This window comes from Rhamphochromis longiceps, linkage group LG5, assembly GCF_057381845.1.
Source record: "Rhamphochromis longiceps isolate RC_006_pf linkage group LG5, R_longiceps_female_GT1.1, whole genome shotgun sequence".
NCBI lineage: Eukaryota > Metazoa > Chordata > Actinopteri > Cichliformes > Cichlidae > Rhamphochromis > Rhamphochromis longiceps.
In genome coordinates, this window is record NC_140561.1 from 17,518,695 (window position 1) to 17,538,985 (window position 20,291).

General features: G+C 42.1%; 2 protein-coding genes and 1 non-coding gene across 3 annotated transcripts; 2 read left to right on the forward strand and 1 right to left on the reverse strand.

Annotated features, from left to right (window-relative positions):
* Positions 1 to 4,765: 4,765 nt before the first annotated feature.
* LOC146669551 (uncharacterized) lies at positions 4,766 to 9,829 on the reverse strand. The gene is made up of 2 exons (XM_085406211.1): positions 9,587 to 9,829; positions 4,766 to 7,780 (listed from the first exon to the last, which is right to left on the reverse strand). Exons 1-2 carry the CDS (start codon positions 9,765 to 9,767, stop codon positions 6,861 to 6,863), a joined length of 1,101 nt encoding a protein of 366 aa, XP_085262337.1. The 5' UTR covers positions 9,768 to 9,829; the 3' UTR covers positions 4,766 to 6,860.
* A 4,966-nt stretch (positions 9,830 to 14,795) lies between these two features.
* Positions 14,796 to 20,044, forward strand: gnl3 (G protein nucleolar 3). The gene is made up of 15 exons (XM_085406202.1): positions 14,796 to 14,893; positions 15,091 to 15,149; positions 15,309 to 15,449; positions 15,625 to 15,744; positions 15,823 to 15,903; positions 15,984 to 16,119; positions 16,227 to 16,330; positions 17,064 to 17,214; positions 17,329 to 17,416; positions 17,601 to 17,778; positions 17,882 to 18,024; positions 18,245 to 18,381; positions 19,067 to 19,215; positions 19,444 to 19,510; positions 19,603 to 20,044. Exons 1-15 carry the CDS (start codon positions 14,881 to 14,883, stop codon positions 19,701 to 19,703), a joined length of 1,668 nt encoding a protein of 555 aa, XP_085262328.1. The 5' UTR covers positions 14,796 to 14,880; the 3' UTR covers positions 19,704 to 20,044.
* Positions 16,829 to 16,961, forward strand: LOC146669553 (small nucleolar RNA SNORA47). The gene has a single exon (XR_014911898.1). It is a non-coding gene; the product is annotated as a small nucleolar RNA SNORA47 (small nucleolar RNA).
* Positions 20,045 to 20,291: the final 247 nt, after the last annotated feature.

A 20,291-nucleotide genomic window follows, 5' to 3' on the forward strand; every position in this document is an offset into this window, starting at 1 on the left:
AGCAAATACAGTAACACACTGTCAGAGGTTTACTTGAAACAGGTATGCTTTCAGGGATGCTCTTCTGCATAGTTTGTTTGTAACAAGTGCTTGATTGAGTTACTGTTGCCCTTAAATCAGCTTCGAGGCTCTCTGGTCATTCTCTTCTAACCTCAACAAGGTATTTTCACCCAGAAAACTGATGCTCACAGGATATTTTCTGTAAACCCTGGAGACCCAGCAGACCAGCACTTTCTGAAACACTACCAACAACAACCAACACACTTTTACTCACCTTTCTTCCTGATGCTCAGTTTCAACGTCATCAGGCTGTCTTGGCCATGTCTACTTGCCTAAAATACTTTGAATTACTGATCTGTGGTTGGCTGATTAGAGAGTTGCATTACAACAAGGCAGGCAAACAGGTGTACCTGTACACTTTATACTCAACATTAGGGCTACATTTTTACTAAACTCTTTTCAAAGTCAGCAAGGTTTTGATAAAAGTTGGAAAAAGTTGGACTGGTAACCTGGCACGCCGGCCATGCAAGTGTTACGCTCTGAAAAGGGGATAAATCAATAAAGATGCTCAGACACTGCTTCTGACAATGCTTCTCTTTCAACAGTTTTCTGCAGCTTTATTGTGAATCATTTAGAAATACAAACATACAAAAGTATGAAACATCTTAATAACACAGCACATTCTCTGCTAGTTCTAAGATAACGTCTCAAGACAGTTTTCTTTCCTTTCCTCTTACTTAAAGGTGAGCCTGTGTCTTGTCTTTAGTACACATATGCTGGTCTTTACTCTATGTAGTCAGGTTGAGTTTGAGTAAAGTACTGAAAGAAGATTTTAGCAAAATAAACAGTCATCATACCTGCACGGAGACACAAAAGAAGAAAAGAGACATAAAGGTAAAAACTAATTTTCTGTTAGTTAATTCAGTTTAATTCAAATCATTTCCATTTCATTCTTATAGTGTCAAATCACTGTCACCTCACTGCCCTTTATACAATCACCTGATTGTTTTTCTGTTTTCTCTTTTCCAGAGAAAGCCCAACAATCGTGTGATTCCATATGAGCAAACACTTGGCGACAGTGGGGAGGAAAAACTCCCTTTGAAAAGGAAGAAATGGTTGATGGTGATCCTGTGTGTACTTAAGTCCTCTGTCTTCCTCTGCTGATGCCTCATCCCTGCCTGCTCTCTGTTTTCTTATGTGCCATGTTCTCCTCTTAATGTTCTCCTCCTGGTAGTTTGTTTCTAGTTTTTAGTTTCTAGTTTCTAGCTTTTGAGTTTTGCATGTTTGTACTTTTAAGTTCAGTATTACAGCAAGTGATGCAGCATTCTTCCATCTTTCCTGTCTTATGCTGCTCTAAAAGCTAAAAGCCACTTAAATATATGAAAATAACCATGTCTTTGATACTGTAACTAAAATAGTTAACTTCATCAGGGCAAGAGCACTGAATTACAGACACTTAATTTTTTGCACTTTTGGAGGAGCATGAACCTGGACATGGTGACATAGGCTACCACGCGGCTGTGAGGTGGCCATTTGTTTTCATGATGAACATTCTGTACCAGAAATATTTCAGTGTGAGAATTTGTTTTCAAACTCTATAAAAACTTCATCTGTCCTTTGAGTATTAGTCACTCTTCTGTTGGCACATGACTAAAATCCTTAGTCTTCTGCATCAGGCCCTCCTGCAGACATTCCCTCTTTTCTATTTTTCCAGGGCTGGACTGGTAATCTGGTATCCCAGGCATTTTCCCAGTATGCCAACTCATTTGTGGGCTGTAAAAGCACCGACAGCAGCCCATTCATTCATTTTCATTACAGACACTTATGGATGGGACTTGAGAACCGGTTCTTCTTTGTACTGGTTTTCATCTGTGATTTGTGTTGTTGGCTTTGTTCATACCTAAATATTAAGAGAAAGATCGCGTGTGTCCTCATTGGGATAGTGATATGTTTTGGCATCTGGGGCTGTAGCCTCAGGTTAATTAGTGAGACAGTGCGTTTCAAATCAATTTACAGAGTAACATGAAAGTAACTGTGCAATTAAGTAACATACTGCATTACTTTTAAGAAAATTGTTCTTTGTAATATGTGCAATGATTACTTTTTTCAGTACTGACCCCAAAACTGAGCACAACTAAGAGGGGAAATAGCTTTAAGATGCATAAACATTTGACCACGCACCATGTAATTAATTTGCATGAATGTAATGTCTGTAATGTAACGTGGTGGTGAAGCCAATTGAATCACTAAGTGATATTGATAATCGGAATTGCTAAATTGTTATCAGTTCCCATCCCTACTGATACTATATTTCTCAGTCAAATCTCTTAACACGACTGGCCCTTCCCCTCCCTTTGCTGTGCGCTCACGCAGCTTGTAGAAAAAGTTTAGTGTGGAAGTACTTGCAAAGGTGGAGCTGAAAAGCTGAGGGAAAACATTAAAAAGAAACTAATAATAGATACAGCTAAATATGTCAAATTGACTATGTTAGCTGTCAGTGCTGCTACACCGTGAACAGTAGTACTAGCAACAACTAGTAACAGCTAGTAACCAGGTCTCACAGTCACAGGAAGCTGCTGCAGCTGCGGAGAAGTGAGGAAGAGACAAGGAAGACATGATAAGTAAATAGATGGAGGGACATATTTAGGAAGAAAGAGAATCTGAAGCAAAGTGAATGGCTACTTTGACCATGAGCCACTGCTAATAGCTAAAGTGTAGCTTTTAATTATTGTCACATGCTGCAGCGCAACTAAGAAATAACCCTACAAACAACTGTACCAAGCAACCTGATTAAGACCTGCTTCAATATCTATATTTAAACAAAATGAAATGAAATATAAACATAATATGTGTATGCATCAGAGATATTTATGGTGGGATTATGGTGGGCCACAAAAATGCAAGGGATGATTATTTTTTTTGTCACAGTCCAGTTAAGTGATACTTGTGCGTAAGCGCTTGGCAAAGAAAAGCAGGGAAAAGAGCCATCACTGCTGCTGATTGCATGAGATGAGTTGAGTTCTTTTACACAGGCAATCATTTGCCACTTTTGGCACAAGAGTTGAGATTTGATTGACTGTGATTAGCTTATATAATTATTCAGCAAGAGAGAAAATGGGTTTTCATTCCAAACTGACCCTCTTTAGTAACTCAGTATTATCACAGAAATTTGATATGAGCAAATAAAATGCAATATATCAGCTAGAGCCGCCTCAGACTTCCTGCTTCGTGCAATAACTGCTTCCTCTTTGCACTTTGACGAGATGTGACATCTCACTGCAGATCACAGAGTGGGCTGCAAACTTGATCGGCTCCAGAAGGGCTGCTTGATGCTCAAGTCACTCTCAGTATTCACGGCTGCTGATTCAATAACTGATATGCAAACAAGGATGTTAGAACTTTGATAAATATCACAAAACTGAGTGAATACTCCTGTCTGTCTGAAAAGTTGTGAAAGTGCCTTTGATAGCATCTTGTTTCAGTTCCAGATGATTTGCCGGATTGCTGCTAGAACTTTCTGTGATTGCTTTGTTCCACTAATTGTTGCAGAAAAAGACTGCATGCACCCAAAAACATATAGACACAAGTTTGGATTAGGTCCATTGATAATAATGACTTGCTTTCAATATATGAAAGTTCAGTATAGCACTTCAATGTTTCAACACCAAAAAAGCTGTTGTTTATTAGATGAGATTTACATTCATATTTCACACTCTTGCAGTCAGACTAATGACCAACAATCACATGGAAAGGACTCCACCAGGTGTTGTGAATCTGTTACTACAATATAAAATAGCATGACTGCATTATTATTAAGAGACGAGTAACACATTGTGACAGCCTGTTTAAAGGTTCTTGATTGTACATGCTGCTTCTTTGTTTTTATATGCCTATAAAGTGCATTATTGTAACTAAAGAAAATGGCACATTTCACTGATTGTGGTGTAGTACAAAGGCACAGCATACTCCATTCTTTCTCCAGATAAGCCATGGCATTGATGCTAAAGTAAGAGAAACAGGTCAGTGTCCCTAAGTGTATGTATTGTGTAATGAATATAAAATAGTCAAACCTAACTACAACTTAGTATATATTGTTTTGGGGCAGTGGATTTCTCCAAATTAGCCATCTTTGCAGGGACAGGAATTTGTTATTGACATACTGCAAACTAATCTGTGCTGCTAATAAACACTGTAAAGCTGACAGCTAACAGTTCTTGAGCTTACTCTGACTCAACAACTAGCAAAAGCTTGTCATTCTAAGAAACTTCCCCAGCTTTTCCAAAACTGTATTGCTTTTGAGCAGACAGGTGTTATTTAGAAATGGTTTTCAATGTTTACTTCGAAGGCCAAGGAACTTGAATGCTAAAGATGCGACAATGAATTAGAATTAATTTTCTGAAGCAGCTGAAACTCAGCTCAACTCAAGACTTGATTTAGCGGTACTGAGTAGCACACATTTAATCAGCATTCTTAAATACAGCCATGGCACAAATAACCTTCATTTGTCCAAAGTCTGAGGCGCTTTCATAGTTTAGTAGTTATACATTTGCCTCCCATATGAAGAGGCTGTGCTCAAATCCTGGGTAGTATTATTTAGAATTCACTGGAACATTGCAATTCGTCAAACAAGAAAATTCAAGCTGCCAGAAGTTTTGTCTAGATGTGCAAACATTAGTGTCTTGTACCTTTGGATGCTTGATGTGATTGGCTATGAAAATAATCTCTCTTAGAATACTTTGGCCACATATGAGACAACAGCAACAAATACTCAACTGCTAGTTTATTAAAAAATAACATTTAATACATATTGATACAACACTGTACAGTATAATGTGTGCGCAGGGGAACAAAGATGTCCCAGAGAAGACTGTGAGTTGGGCTGCTGGTAAGTTGAGAAGATGTGCTGGAGTTTAGTTCTTTTTTTTTTTTTCATGCTGCATTCATCACATGTAGAGGGACAAATGATGCGAGACAAGGCCTCCTTAGCAACTGAGCTCTGACACACTCTGGAAAGACCACTCTTTCGTTATCGTTCATCTTTTTGCACGATACGTGGATACAAGTTTCTTTTTTTGTATTTACTTCAGCTACAAGCAGAGAAAAAATTAAATTGATCATAACTGTTTAATGCTTCTCAACTGCCCCCAGTTATGAATGCAGCATTAATCCTGAGAGGAGAAACTGATGAATCTGCTGTGAAGGGATCAATCACTGTGAAGAGGAAGGACTTAAGTGGAACTCTTAAGTGGAGGGAGGCCACTCCAAAAACATTTAAATGATCACTACTGTGAATGAAATCCCTGAAAAACCACACAGTTTCTGCTAATACTGCCTGGTCCTGTCATAGTGTCAATTCCTGCATCATCCAGGACTAATGCAATAGTGCATGTCGTTAAAACAAACAAAAAAAGACATCACAAAATTCCTAAATGTATAATGGGTCAGAAACAGTGGATTTTATACAGAATCTCACAAAATAGTGGTGCACTCTCCTGACAGATGTATCCTCCTTTTAATCAACATCATGAAACAAGAGTAACTTTCAGACATGCGCACAGTATCCTAATGCACCTTGGACACTTTTCTGTAGAGGTCAAACCTCACTAAAGTCAGACCTTGTAATGTGCCACTTTGTGCACAAGTCTGAAATACATCCAGTCACATTACTGGATAGATAAAAACACAAGAATGCCAAAGCGCATGCCTCTTGTGCTCTTTGACAGGTGTTCAGCTCAGCAGACATTCCTTTATGATGCCTTTTAGCTGCGTAATACAGAACAGGTAGGGACCTGTCCGAGCCTGTGTGAGAGGGTCAGGGGACGCTTCTTTCAGCAGCACCTTCATTGCAACACACAGAGAGACTCTTCTCCTGACAACAATGACAGAGAGAAATAACCCTAAAGTGTGCACATTGTTTGCACACACAGGAAAAACTGTGTTTGCACGACTCTTCATCTCTGCAGTGGAAGCAGTAAGTTATGTGAACACAAAAGTTTGTGTTAAAATGACATGTGCCGTAAGTTTAACAGGCTGATAAGGCAAGCATGTCTGAAAAGGGCTCATGTGAAATAGCAGCATGTAAGTATTTAATGTAACAGCACCTAATTTAAAAAAAAAAAAAAAAAAAAAAGAAAGTTAAGTTAGACAATAAGAAAATTGTTGGAGATAAATGTTAGATCAGACTCTTCCTTTTATATCAGCCACATCTCCAGTTTACAGGGCTTTTTGGCAACACTAATATTTTTCTTTTAAAAAAAATGCTACATTTAAAAATAAAAGTATTTTATTTTAAACGGCAGTGCTTTAGCCATGTAATACACAGGTTTTATTTACCAAACCATCACTATTAGCTCTGTTTGTTAGCTAATAAAATTAAGATGATTTTATGCATACATTGCTCTTTAGTTTAAGTCATAAAGTGAGAGATTTTAAAACTCATGTGTGACTTGGAAGTGACCGGCTGCTCATAAGCTGTGACTGTGCTGGACATTCTTGCAGATCTTGATGTGTCTCAGCTTCAAGATGTGGGTGGAAGACTTCTTCATGCTATTTATTTGACTAAAGAAAGGCTAGATATTACAGAAAGTCTAGCTAATGACGCAAATGGTGTCAAATATTTAACACTCAGTGACAAGTACAAAAAATGTGTTAAACAACAAACTAAACTGGCTAATATAAATTCTATTGATGGACTGAGGATTATTAGGTTAGAAAAAAAAAAGTTCTCCAGGATTTGCAGAATTTTTCGATCCTGAAATATTGGAAGAAACAACTCATCGTCCTAATGGCAGCAATTTGAGCTTTTTATAGAAAAGTTTCTTCAAGATTCACACAACAGATTGTATAGCAACACAGTTGCATCATTGCCCTGAGAAATATGTTCCCTCACGGCTATGGGTCTGAAGATGCCTTTTGATTTTGTCAGAGCGGCTGAAGCACTTGCCACACACAGGACAACTGTATGGCTTTTCTCCTGTGTGGATCCTCATGTGCACCTTCAAGTGAGCCATCTGTGTGAAGCCCTTTCCGCAAATCTGACAGCGGAACGGTTTTTCTCCCGTGTGGCTACGCTGGTGTTCTTGAAGTCTGCCTGAGGAGCTGCAGCATTTTCCGCATACTCCACAGCGGTAAGGTTTTTCCCGAGTGTGCACTTGCACATGCACGTGTAAGTGGCCAATGTGACTAAACGCCTCACCGCAAACTTTGCAACAGAAAGAAGACATGTGGCCTTGTAGGGGGGACTTCTGATGGGGACAGTCTACGGCGCTGGCTCCCTGGTTCCGCATGTGAGAAGCCTGTCCTCTGTTCGCTGCGTTTCCAGCACCCTTAGCACCAACCATCTGTCCGCCATTCTCCACCCCAATAATGTCAATGTTGTTCTCGTTTGAGCAGTTTGGATTGACCGGTGCAAGAGGCTGGGCGCCGTTGTTGGAGGAAGTCGAGCCTCTGTGGCCAGCTCCGCTCTCTGCCTTCACATGCCTCGGGGGACCTCGAGATCCAGGATCCCTTTCCCTGTTTTCCACACCCTGATTCTGCGGGACGTTGGATGTGTGTGGGCCATCCTGAGGATATTCATTTCCAACACGAGGAGGAGAGAACATATTCTCTGATGTGCTGCAAGAACCATGTCCCCGAAGCTGATCATCCGCTTGGTTGGCCCGCATATCTCTTTTGTCCTTGATCTGAATAGGAATGCGTTCTTCGTGCCCCATGCTGGGACTCCACTCGCGTCGCGGATGCTCACCATCCTCCTCGTCCAACAACGCCATGGACGGACGATCTGAAAAGACATTGGAAGGAAGCTGGTCAGACGAAACCACTGACTGCATTGAAGAAAATATGTTAACAGCCTGTTGATGACATTTGAAATCAAATATTAAAATCCCTTGTTCCTCAACACAAGAGCTTGAAGAAATGGTAGATGCATCTTCTTTGTTAACCTTTTTCTGTTCTTTCTTTTTAACATGAAACAGGCAAAGAGCTGAACGTGCGACACTCTTAAGTAAAACTAATAGAACAGAAATATTTCATTTTAGTTATGCCATGTTAAAAATCTGACGTGGTCACAGCTTACAGTACGAGTGACATGGTGGCATCCTAAACCTTTTGTTTTATGACCAATAATGGCAAGACTATGGCCTAAAGACATACTCAGTAAATACAGTGTATGTGTAGTCTAGCTACAAGGGTAAAGTTAAAGTGTACCATTTTAAAGATACCATCCAAAGTCTGTTGATGGTGACATGTTGGACATCCTGTCTATATAATTATTACAGATGTTTTAACTGCATATTTTGCATCAGGGTCACTGAGGTCATTGTCCCAACAACTTATTTCAATGCATTTTCCCCAGAAAACTAAAGCAAACCAGGCCTTTGTGGTGATTGCCCAACCCCACACCTCCTTTTGAAACCTGAATAACAAAAGAGTGTGCCTGTAAATTACTTTGGGTCAACTTTTGTTTTAAATTATTCTATATAGATAAAGTTATGCCACATTTAGCCACTCCAATCTTAACTGTGCGGATCTGGTGAAAGTCCCACTTTCTGTCAGTGCAAAAAATTAAAAAATAAAATTCCCTGAGATATCTTCATATAAAGGTGAAATTTCAACCTTATGTCTGTTTCTCTTTAACATAAAGTAATGCTGCTGTAGTAAATGAAAGAAATCTCTCAGCATGACTCTTAAATTGTAAGAGATGCATATGTAATATTACAGAAAGGTTTCAAGTAGCTTGTTGCCCCAACTATGTTATAAAACAGGAGAGTTTAATTGTTAAATTTTTTTTTTCAAATCCTTAATTGGTTTGGGAAGTTTTATTGTAGACAAAGCTATAAAACTTTCAAAAACAGATGCAGCAAAAAGTCAGACATTTATGCCGTCCTTCACATTTTCCAAAGCCATTCATTAGGCTAAACTGGAGTCTTTGCCTGGTCCATTCAGGCACCCCAGGCCTTATGTTTAACACCCCTGACTTTAAAGTGATGTATTAAAAGAAATTACAGAGGATTTAACAGGAATTTGGTAATTTAGATTAATGTGTCATGCAAACAACAGTATCTATATTTCTAATAATTAAATGGCATCTCTGCCAGCACTTTGGAACCCGAGTGAATTATGGGTGTTTGTGAATGAGGGGTTTAAGACCGGGGTAAACAAACACTGCTGACACATCACTTGTGTGGTGGTTTGTTTGCTTTTCCTTCTCCAGCATGTGTGACTGTCAGATAATGTATGCGTCTGCAAAACAAATTCGTTAGTATACACACAAGGATCCAGATACAGCTCAGTGCTAGCCCGGGTATAGGCACTAGGCTAGTAGACTAGCAGGCTGGCTAACGAACAAAGGTTGCTATCGCGCTAGCCCCTACACAACAACAGCACCAGCAGCTAACATCAACTAGCTTGTCAGCGACCAAACTGGACTTGCTTGGAAGCGGGTCGAAATTATTCTGCTGCTGCTGCTCTTCATCATTGACGTTTCTGTTTCAGTTCCTCTGCCTACCAATCCCCGCTTCCCCGCATACACTCGGCTAATAGTGCAGAAGAAGAAACCACTGCACCGTTAGCTTAGAGTGGAGCTAACCTGGCCATATTTCAATCCCAGCCTCTCGCAGCCTGCGTCTCAGATGGTCGTTCTCCCGCTCCCGGATCGCTATCTCCTCCTGGTACTCCAAAATCGTGTCCTCGACAGATTTGTAAATCTCCTGCGCAGCAAGCATGAGACGCTCAGTCAAAAAGACGTTTAAAAATTGCAGTTTGGTCATTTTTGTTTTGGGCTGCACGGAGCTCCTGCCACCAGCTAAAACGGACCAAAAAAAAAAAAAGATGCTCGACCCCGTCACGTGACCCCCAACTACTTTCTTCTGCCTTCTTACCCCCAGGGATTGTCTTCCAATGATTTTTGTTTTTCGTTATTTTTCCTGTGCTTTGACTTGCAGTTTTGGGGTTGTTTCATTCTTATTGTGCAGAATGTTTTCAATTTCTTTTATTCGTTTCAAATTCATTGGGCTTTTTTTTAAATGTAATTCCAACACGTATCCGTTTCTGGTGATTTAAAATTTGCACTCAGGAGCCAGCAAGAATGAGAACACACAAAAATAAGGAATACAAATAATATTTGCTGTGTTATTTATTTATTTATTTATTTATTTATTTATTTATTTATTTATACAAAATATCACGTGTACATAAGATTTGTTGCAAGAGTTGTTGAAGCTAGGGTGAGAAGAGAGGTGATGATCAGTGAGCATTTGAGATTGTTGATGGAGAAGCACAGAGTAAGTCATAAGGAGCTGCACTGTGCCTTTGTGGATGTAAAGAGAGAATATGACAGGGTGCCAAGAGAGGAACTGTGACACTGCAGGAGAAAGTTAGAAGTGGCAGAGAAGTATGTGTGGGTGGTGCAGGAAATGTATGAGGTAGGAGTGAAAGATGGGTTCAAGTGGAGGTGGGATTGGGTCTGAGCACCTTTTTGTTTGCAGTGGTGATGGACAGGTTGACAGATGAGGTCAGACAGGAGTGTTCGTGGACTGTGATGTTTGCAGATAACACTGTGATCTATCTGGAGGTATGCTCTGGAGAGAAAAGGAATGAGCAAGACATGGTAGAAATGTGTGAAAGAGAAGGATGATGGGTATAGGGAAGCTGATAAGAGCAAAGGTAGTGAAAGTGGGTGAGTTAGGATACCTGGAGTCAACCATCCAAAACATTGGACAGTGCACAAGAGAGGTGAAGAAGAAAATTTAATCAGGGTGGAGTAACTGAAGACAAGTGTCAGGAGAGATTTGTGACAGAAGCATAACAGCAGGAGTGACAAGGAAGGTTTATAAGTTACTAGTTAGACCTGGTATGATATACGGCTGGAAGACAGTGTCACTGACCAAAAGAGAGGAGGCTGATCTGTAGTTGGCAGAACTGAAGATGTTGGGATTTTCTGTGGGAGTGACCCGGATGAATGAATGAGATTAGAAATAAGTACATCAGAGGGAAATCTGAGGTTGAACGCTTAGGAGACGAAGTTAGAGAACAAGACTCCTGAAAACTCAGTGACTGGATTAAACACACACACACACACACACACACACACACACACACACACACACACACACACACACACACACACACACACACACACACCTTCATACATCAAGCTGCTTTTTCCCACTGTCATTGTTGCACTTTTCTATTGCACTGTTGTGTCTGCACTGTCTTGTGTCTGTATTGTTCTGTTCTGTCTGGTTTCATTGTGTTTAGTTTTGGGGGGTTTTGTTATTTTTGCACAATCGCACTTTATGTAGTCCTGTGTTGATTGTCTGTTATATGTTATATGTAGCACCATGGTCTTGGAGGAACATTGTCTCGCTACACTGTGTACTGTACCGCTGCACGTGGTTGAAATGACAGTATGCCACTTGACTTGACTTGACTTGACTTGACTACAAGCCCATTATCATCAATGGAGCTCCAGTGGAGAGGGTGCAGTCCTTCAAGTATCTTGGTGTCCACATCTCCTCAGACCTGACATGGGCTGCCCACATTCAGGTCCAGACCAAAAAGGCTAGGCAGCGCCTGTATCACCTACGACAACTGAGGAAGTTCAGGGTCTCTCCAAAGATCCTCAGGATTTTCTATACAGGCGCTGTGGAGAGCATCCTCACACAGAACATGACATCGTGGTTTGGGAACAGCTGTGTGAAGGACCAAAAAGCTCTCCAGAGAGTGATCCGTACAGCAGAACGCTGCTGCAGGATTGCTCTCCCCCCGCTTCAGGACACCTACACCAGGAGATGCCGGACTAGAGCAGCGCAGATACTGAAGGACCCGTCCCATCCTGGCAACAAACTGTTCCAACTTCTGCAATCTGGTAGAAGGTTCCGCATCTTCCGGGCAAGGACAGAGAGACTCAAGAGGAGCTTCTATCCCCAAGCCATCCGTGCCCTAAACACACACACCCGCCCTCTCACATCATCTATAATTGACTGAGTCAGGACTCTTCCAGACACTAAACCAAGGCACAATGTACATTTCAATTCCTTTAATTTTAAATATGTTTATATTGTCTATCCTGTAAAATAGTCAGATGTCTATTCATATTAATGTACAGAATTCACCTGCTTGCTGCTGCTACTACTGCACATTCACCCAATGTATATACTATATGTGTGTATATATATATATAAAACACCCAGCACGCCCCTGCGGGCGGTTTATCCTTCAAGCTCGGGTCCTCTACCAGAGGCCTGGGAGCTTGAGGGTCCTGCGCAGTATCTTAGCTGTTCCCAGGACTGCGCTCTTCTGGACAGAGATCTCCGATGTTGTTCCTGGGATCTGCTGGAGCCACTCGCCTAGCTTGGGAGTCACCGCACCTAGTGCTCCGATTACCACGGGGACCACCGTTACCTTCACCCTCCACATCCTCTCGAGCTCTTCTCTGAGCCCTTGGTATTTCTCCAGCTTCTCGTGTTCCTTCTTCCTGATATTGCTGTCATTCGGAACCGCTACATCGATCACTACGGCCGTCTTCTTCTGTTTATCTACCACCACTATGTCCGGTTGGTTAGCCACCACCATTTTGTCAGTCTGTATCTGGAAGTCCCACAGGATCTTAGCTCGGTCATTCTCCACCACCCTTGGGGGCATCTCCCATTTTGACCTCGGGACTTCCAGGTTATACTCGGCACAGATGTTCCTGTACACTATGCCGGCCACTTGGTTATGGCGTTCCATGTATGCCTTGCCTGCTAGCATCTTGCACCCTGCTGTTATGTGCTGGATTGTCTCTGGGGCATCTTTACACAGCCTGCACCTGGGGTCTTGCCTGGTGTGATAGACCCCAGCCTCTATGGATCTTGTGCTCAGAGCTTGTTCTTGTGCTGCCATGATTAGTGCCTCTGTGCTGTCTTTCAGTCCAGCTTTGTCCAGCCACTGGTAGGATTTCTGAATATCAGCCACCCCCTCTATCTGCCGGTGGTACATACCGTGCAGGGGCCTGTCCTTCCATGATGGTTCCTCATCTCCCTCCTCTTTCTTGGGTTTCTGCTGCCTGAGGTATTCACTGAGCACTCGGTCAGTTGGGGCCATCTTCCCAATGTATTCTTGGATGTTCGTTGTCTCATCCTGGACTGTGGTGCTGACACTCACCAGTCCCCGGCCCCCTTCCTTCCGCTTAGCGTACAGCCTCAGGGTGCTGGACTTGGGGTGAAACCCTCCATGCATGGTAAGGAGCTTTCTTGTCTTTATGTCAGTGGCTTCTATCTCCTCCTTTGGCCAGCCTATTACCCCAGCAGGGTACCTGATCACGGGCAGGGCATAGGTGTTGATGGCCCGGATCTTGTTCTTACCATTCAGCTGACTCCTCAGGACTTGCCTGACCCTCTGCAGGTACTTGGTGGTTGCAGCTTTTCTAGCGGCCTCTTCATGGTTCCCATTCGCCTGCGGGATCCCCAGGTACTTGTAACTGTCCTCTATGTCTGCAATGTTGCCTTCTGGTAGTTCAATCCCCTCAGTTCTGACTACCTTCCCTCTCTTTGTTACCATCCGACTACACTTCTCCAGTCCGAACGACATTCCAATGTCATTGCTGTATAGCCTGGTATTGTGGATCAGTGAATCGATGTCTCGTTCACTCTTGGCATACAGCTTGATGTCATCCATGTACAGGAGGTGGCTGACAACTGCTCCGTTCCGTAGTCGGTATCCGTAGCCAGTCTTGTTAATGATCTCACTGAGGGGGTTCAGGCCTATGCAGAATAGCAGTGGGGACAGAGCATCTCCTTGGTAGATCCCGCACTTGATGGTGACTTGTGCTATGGGCTTGGAGTTGGCCTCTAGTGTTGTACGCCACATCCCCATTGAGTTCCTGATGAAGGCTCTTAGGGTCCCATTGATCTTGTACAATTCTAGGCATTCCAGTATCCAGCTGTGGGGCATTGAGTCATAGGCCTTCTTGTAATCAATCCAGGCAGTGCACAGGTTGGTCAGTCTGGTCTTGCAGTCTCGGCTGACTGTTCTGTCTACCAGTAGCTGGTGTTTTGCGCCTCTGGTATTCTTGCCAATTCCTTTCTGTGTCCCGCTCATGTATTGACCCATGTGCCTGTTCATCTTAGCCGATATGATGCCTGACAGGAGCTTCCATGTAGTACTGAGGCAGGTTATTGGTCGGTAGTTGGAGGGGACCGGTCCCTTCTTGGGGTCCTTGGGGATCAGGACCGTCCGACCTTCGGTTAGCCATTCCGGGTGTCTCTCGTTAACTAGCAGCTATATATATATATATACATATATATATATATATATACATATATATATATATATATATATATATATATGTGTATATATATATATATATATATATATATATATATATATATATATATATATATATATATATATATATATATATAATGTTTTTCCTCTACACCCCCCCCCCCCCCCAAATTTTTTTTGCTCATGTCGAGGAGCGTGTCAGGCTACATTTCACTGTGTGTTATACTTGTATAACTATGCATGTGACAAATAAAGAACCTTGAACCTTGAACCTTGAAGACTGAGATATTTGACTACGTGTAGAGGGGGGAAGGTGGATACACTGGACACAAGATGTTGAATATGCAGCTGCCACAGAGGAGGAAAAAAGGAAGCCCACAGAGGAGATTCATGGACGTAATGAAGAAGGACACGGTTGGAGCTACAGAGGATGAGGCTGAGGCAGATGATCCGCTGTGGCGAAAGAAGAACAAGATTGTAACTAAACCCTCCTGACCAGCAGGTGGCGAAATCCCAACCACACGCTGAAAGAACCGGAAGTGACATGACATCAAACTTCTCCGTCTCCCACGTGTGAGAGCATTTCAGTCACATTGGTAGGTCTGCGGCTCCATCATGAAACGACCAAGTAAGTAAATAACGTTGTTACAATAATACTTCATTATGAATAAAGTGGAATAATTATACAGAGCTTTACTGGTCTGTTAATCACGCGGTTAACGAGCTAGCGGCTGTCATTGGTGGCCGGTAAACCTGTTCAGTCTGCTTTAGCGCGGCTTCCAGCTAACAACCACTAACTGTTTTATTCTTTTCTGTCGTCTTCAGAGTTAAAGAAGGCAAGCAAGCGGCTCTCATGTGCCAAACGTTATAAAATACAGAAGAAGGTAAGCGCCTTAACTTTGACACTAACTTCTAGCAGGACGTTTGAGTAAATGTTTCCCACAGGAGGCCCATGTGGACCAGACTCTTTTTTTTTTTTTTTTTTTCAAACGGATTTTTGTGTCCCCATGTAACTGAGTGACCCAGTCTTGTCGTGTATTTAGGTCCGGGAGCACAACAGAAAGCTAAGGAAAGAGGCAAAGAAGAAAGGAGTGAGCAAACGAGTGAAGAAGGATATCGGAGTGCCCAACAGTGCTCCTTTCAAAGAGGAGATCCTCAGAGAGGCAGAACAGAGGAGGCTACAGGTTAGCAGTCAAATGGCTTTTCTTGCGCACATCATCACGGGAGCATGTTGAAGGTTAATGCACAGTCCCGCTCTAACCATGAAAAAGTCTGTGCTTTGATCATCATGACATTCATGTGCAGTATGTCTCTTGTGTTGGTAAAGTGTAAGAGTCTTTCAATGAATCTGTCTCATAGGTCGAGGAAGAAAAAGAAAAGAGGAGGCAAGCTAAAAAGGAGCAGCGAGCTGAGAAGAGGAAGAAAGAGAAGGAGGCTGCGAGTAAAGCAGCAGAACCCACGGCGAAGAAGGCTCGCAAGGTAAAAAGGCCATCGCTAAGACCTTATGTGTATTCAACTTTTAAGCTCTTCTCTGCTGACCTTGTCTTGTTTAAATAGGATGACAATGGAACTCAGTCAGAGAAAAAGCCTGCCCCAGACAGGAGCTCAAAACACTTCCTTTGTGCTGAATTAAACAAGGTAAAGCTACCTGCTCCCAGGTGTGGTCTAACCCTGGAGAATAATAGCTCTTAACGCTCAAGGGATCTCCTCTGTTTCAGGTAATCGATGCATCCGATGTAGTAATAGAAGTCCTCGACGCTCGTGATCCACTGGGGTGCAGGTGTCCACAGCTCGAGGAGGCTGTGCTGCAGAGAGGAGGCACCAAGAAATTACTTTTGGTTTTAAACAAAATAGGTAAATTGACTTGGGATCCTGCCTCATGTTTCACGTACAGTTTAAACCCTGATGTGTTTGCGTGAATTTCATTGGATTAAACTGGTTTTTGGCTTTGTCTGTTGCAGACCTGGTGCCAAAAGAGACCGTGGAAAGGTGGATCCAGTGTTTGCAGCAGGAGTTTCCTGCTGTGGCATTTAAAGCATCGACACAGCTGCGGGATGGAGTTGTGGTAGGTGGTGCATTTTACTCTCCACACTTTAAAAACATGAAGACTTTGCCATTCAGATTTTGCCACAACAGCCAGTAGTTCCGTAAGTTTGATTTATTTAGTTATTTTTACGCTGGATGCGTGGCACAACCCCAAGTAGATTTGTGTCTCCGCCTGGGATTGAAAAAGAGTCAATTCACCTGAGATTTTGCACAGTGAGATTTTGCTAAAATGATTTTCTTGCCATCACCCAACATCATAACTAAAAAGCGAAAGGGAGACTGATCACATCTCATGTTTGGTCAATACTGAACTGGTGACAGCTCCAACTTTCTGCTTTGAAAGCAGTCCACCGTCTGTTTAGATCACAGATGCAGTTTATTCATTTTCACGAGTTGTCTGTCATAGAGGGCTGAAATAACGAGCGTGTTTTAAAACTGTTATTCAGCAGTGGCTAGTGTGAGTTCTGTGGTTACTAAGAAATGTTAGAAATTAGGGTTGTTGTTTTTTTTAATGATGTGGAGGACTGAGAAGGTTGGACAGCTTCTTCTGTGCTGTTATAACTGGTTATAGCCTCCAAGAGTAGTAAACAAACCACATGATTAATTCAGCCTGTTCTACGCAGAGCTGAGATGTGTTTGTGGATCATTTTTAAAAATCTCTATGCATGCAGACACGAGGTATCCATTTTTACAAAAGAGCAATCCTCAGCCACTTTAACTGTTCATGATATCTCTGTTTTGCTCTTCATTAGAAAGCCAAAAAGCGCAGGATAGTGGCCTCTAATGAAGTGCTGGACAGATCCAGAGGAGCAGCCTGCTTTGGAAACTGTTGTCTTGCAGAGTTGCTCATAAGCTACGCTGATAAAACGCAGAGTGAAGGTTCACTCCGAGTCGGCGTAGTCGGTAAGTTTTTCTTTTTTTTTTTTTTTTTTTGCCATCAATGTCCTTGATGGGTGTTTCATTCACTGTCAATTGTTCAGGGTACTGAATCTTTTGCACACTTGCTTTTACCTTCAGGTTTTCCTAATGTTGGGAAGAGCAGCATCATCAACAGTATAAAGGGGTCCCTAGCATGCAATGTTGGCATCAAGAGAGGCACCACCAAGTAAGTGGCAATCTTTAAAAATCCAGTCTCTAAGTAGAACTCTTCTGTATCACTGCTTGCAATTGTTCTGTTTAGTTTGCTTTAAAAGTTGTAATTTAAGTGAATATTGGTGGTGAATACGTTTCTCTGACCCTCTCGCTTGTTTTGCATCATCATTTTTTTTTTCCTCTCTACAATTCACCAGAATGATGCAAGAGGTGCACATCGCAAAGAATGTGAAGCTAATAGACAGCCCAGGAGTTGTGGCATCGCCATCCAACCCTCCGGCCTCGATGGCTCTGAGGAGCCTGCAGGTGGAGGAAGGCGGTGAGAGTGTGCTGGAGGCTGTCAGGAATCTGCTTAAGCAGTGTGATAAGACCCAGGTACGAAGAGTTTCTCTCACAGGAGGTGTTAACATTACAAATTTGGTCGCTGCTGTAAATTACAGTTTTAATAAATTAAGGTTATTTGTTCTGATTGTTCCAGATCATGCTTCAGTATAACATCCCAGACTTCAGAAATTCTCTGGAGTTTCTGACCCTTTTCGCCAAAAAGCGTGGTTATTTGCAGAAGGGCGGCGTTCCCAACACAGAGCAGGCGGCCACCACGTTTCTTGCAGATTGGACAGGGTGAGTGTGCGCACTTTTATACTGTCTTGGGAAGGTGGGCAGCTGCAGTGCATGACTGGAAATGAGGACAAAATGCACTTCTGGAGTTCATCATGAAGACTTCTAATCCAACTCTGATCCAGATACTGTGCTGTACTGAGCTGTAAATATGCTGCTTGGCAAACTGCTTAGTGCTTTTGAATTAAAAAAAATCCTGCTCTCTGGCTTGATGTCTCCTCAGAGCCAAACTGAGCTACCACTGTAAGGCACCAGAAAACCACAGCCTTCCTGCCTACCTGTCTGATGCCGTGGTCACTGAGATGCAGAATGGCTGGAATCTAAACAAAATAAAAACGGGAAACAAGGAAACTCTGAAAGGTATTAATGTGAAATTTTGTGAAGTTTTTTTTTGGGGGGGGGTGTGAGTGTCATTGTGTAATGTAAGGCAAACACAGTACACTATTACAGAGGTAAATGGTTCCCGGCCACTTTATTAGTTACACCTGGTTAGTTACTGGGTTAGAGCCCCTGTTGCCTTCAGAAGTGCCTTAATTACTTGTGGCATAGATTCAGTGAAGTGCTGGAAATATTCCTCTGGTTTTGGTCGATACTGAAATCCCAAAAGATTTCAGAGGAAGCAGGTTTCAGCTGATTTTTGAGTTTTGTGACATGGTCCGTTATACTGCTGGAAAAGGACATTGTCAGCAACATTAAACATAATAAATAATAAGCAAATGATGCTCAAATGGTTTTAAGAGGTCCAAAATGTGAAATGGACCAATCCATCTGACACAACTATCATGCACATTTAGAGTCATAAAATCACCTTCCTTTCCCATCTGATGCTTGTTTTGAAATTCAGGGATTGGTTGATAGAGGTCTAGAAATAAAAGTTGAGAGTGCAGGAAGTAGTTACGGTTAATATTAATGTTCTATTCGTGTGAGGTGTAAAGAATTGCAGTTTGGCCTTTTGAGGCCTCAAGTGGGCTTTTCAGGTCAGCACTTGTGAATGTATTACAGTGTTTTCATTTTTTAATCTTGTTGAAAACATTCCCTTTTGCAGCTGTTAAATTTCCAAACCAGGCCAGCAGTATAGGATTCACCTCTAAAGGGCCGACTTCAGGTTTGCTGAGTGTCGCCGACATCCCTGAAGGAAAGCCTGGAGCTGCAGCCACAGAAGAAGAAGCAGAGCAGAACGAAGAAAGCAGCGAGGTAATTACAGATGGGAAACCTGTCAAACAAGAGAGCTGCTTAAAATGTTAATGATGGTCCACTCTTCTGGAAATGAGGACAAAAATGCAAGTCTTGAATTGTTCATGAAGACTTCTAATCCAACTCTGATCCTGATGACTGGAACCCTTTTTTTTCTCTTAATAAAACACACTGTATATTTTTGAGCTTGTTGAGTTTAAATAACTGAACCATCCGCTCTTCTTACAGACTGAAACCACGGAGGACTCGAATAAAAAGGAGAAAGCTGAGAAACTACAGAAAAAGACAATCAAAAGTAAATGTTTTGAAAAAGATTGCTTTCATTTGTCACTAGAATATTGGTCCCATCAAGGCAGCTACTTAACATCTCCTGCTTTCTCGTTGCAGGAAAAAAAGGAAACGTGCGTTTTCAGTCTGTCCCCATTGACATCAGCCTCTCAACAGCTATCACAGATGACGCCTATGACTTCAACACTGATTTTAAATGATTGAGCGGGTGCCTGCAGCCTGGTGGACATTCAGACTTTGGATTCAGCAGAATGCATGAAAATGATGATATACAGTCACTTGGGTGCCTTCACTTGTCCTGCTAGTGGACTGATTTCAGAGTACAGCTGGGTTGAACCCAGCTTACTGTGGGATTAATCTGAAAGTTTTCAACTGATAAATCAGTCGGTTTGTTTTTCTTGGAATAACCACCAACCAAGAGATGGACTTTATTGCATAGCATGCATCTGTATATATCTGATTCTTTACAAGATCTTTGTAATATCTTGTATTGCAGTGTAAATAGACATCGTACTACCAAGGTAATAAACCTGAAAAGAAACAATCTGTTGCCTTCTGCTGTGTGGAGTTTTTTGTTTTTTTAGATCAGTACATTTCAATATGAAAACCCTCTTTAATTCAGTTTTATTTATATCTACAGAGCCTACAGTAATACCAGAGAAAACCTGAACAATCGGACAACCCCCTATGAGCAAACATTTGGTGATAAAAACTAACTTTTCTAAACTCCCTTTTAACAGGATGAACCCTCCAGAACCAGGTTCAGGGAGGGACATCCATCTGACACA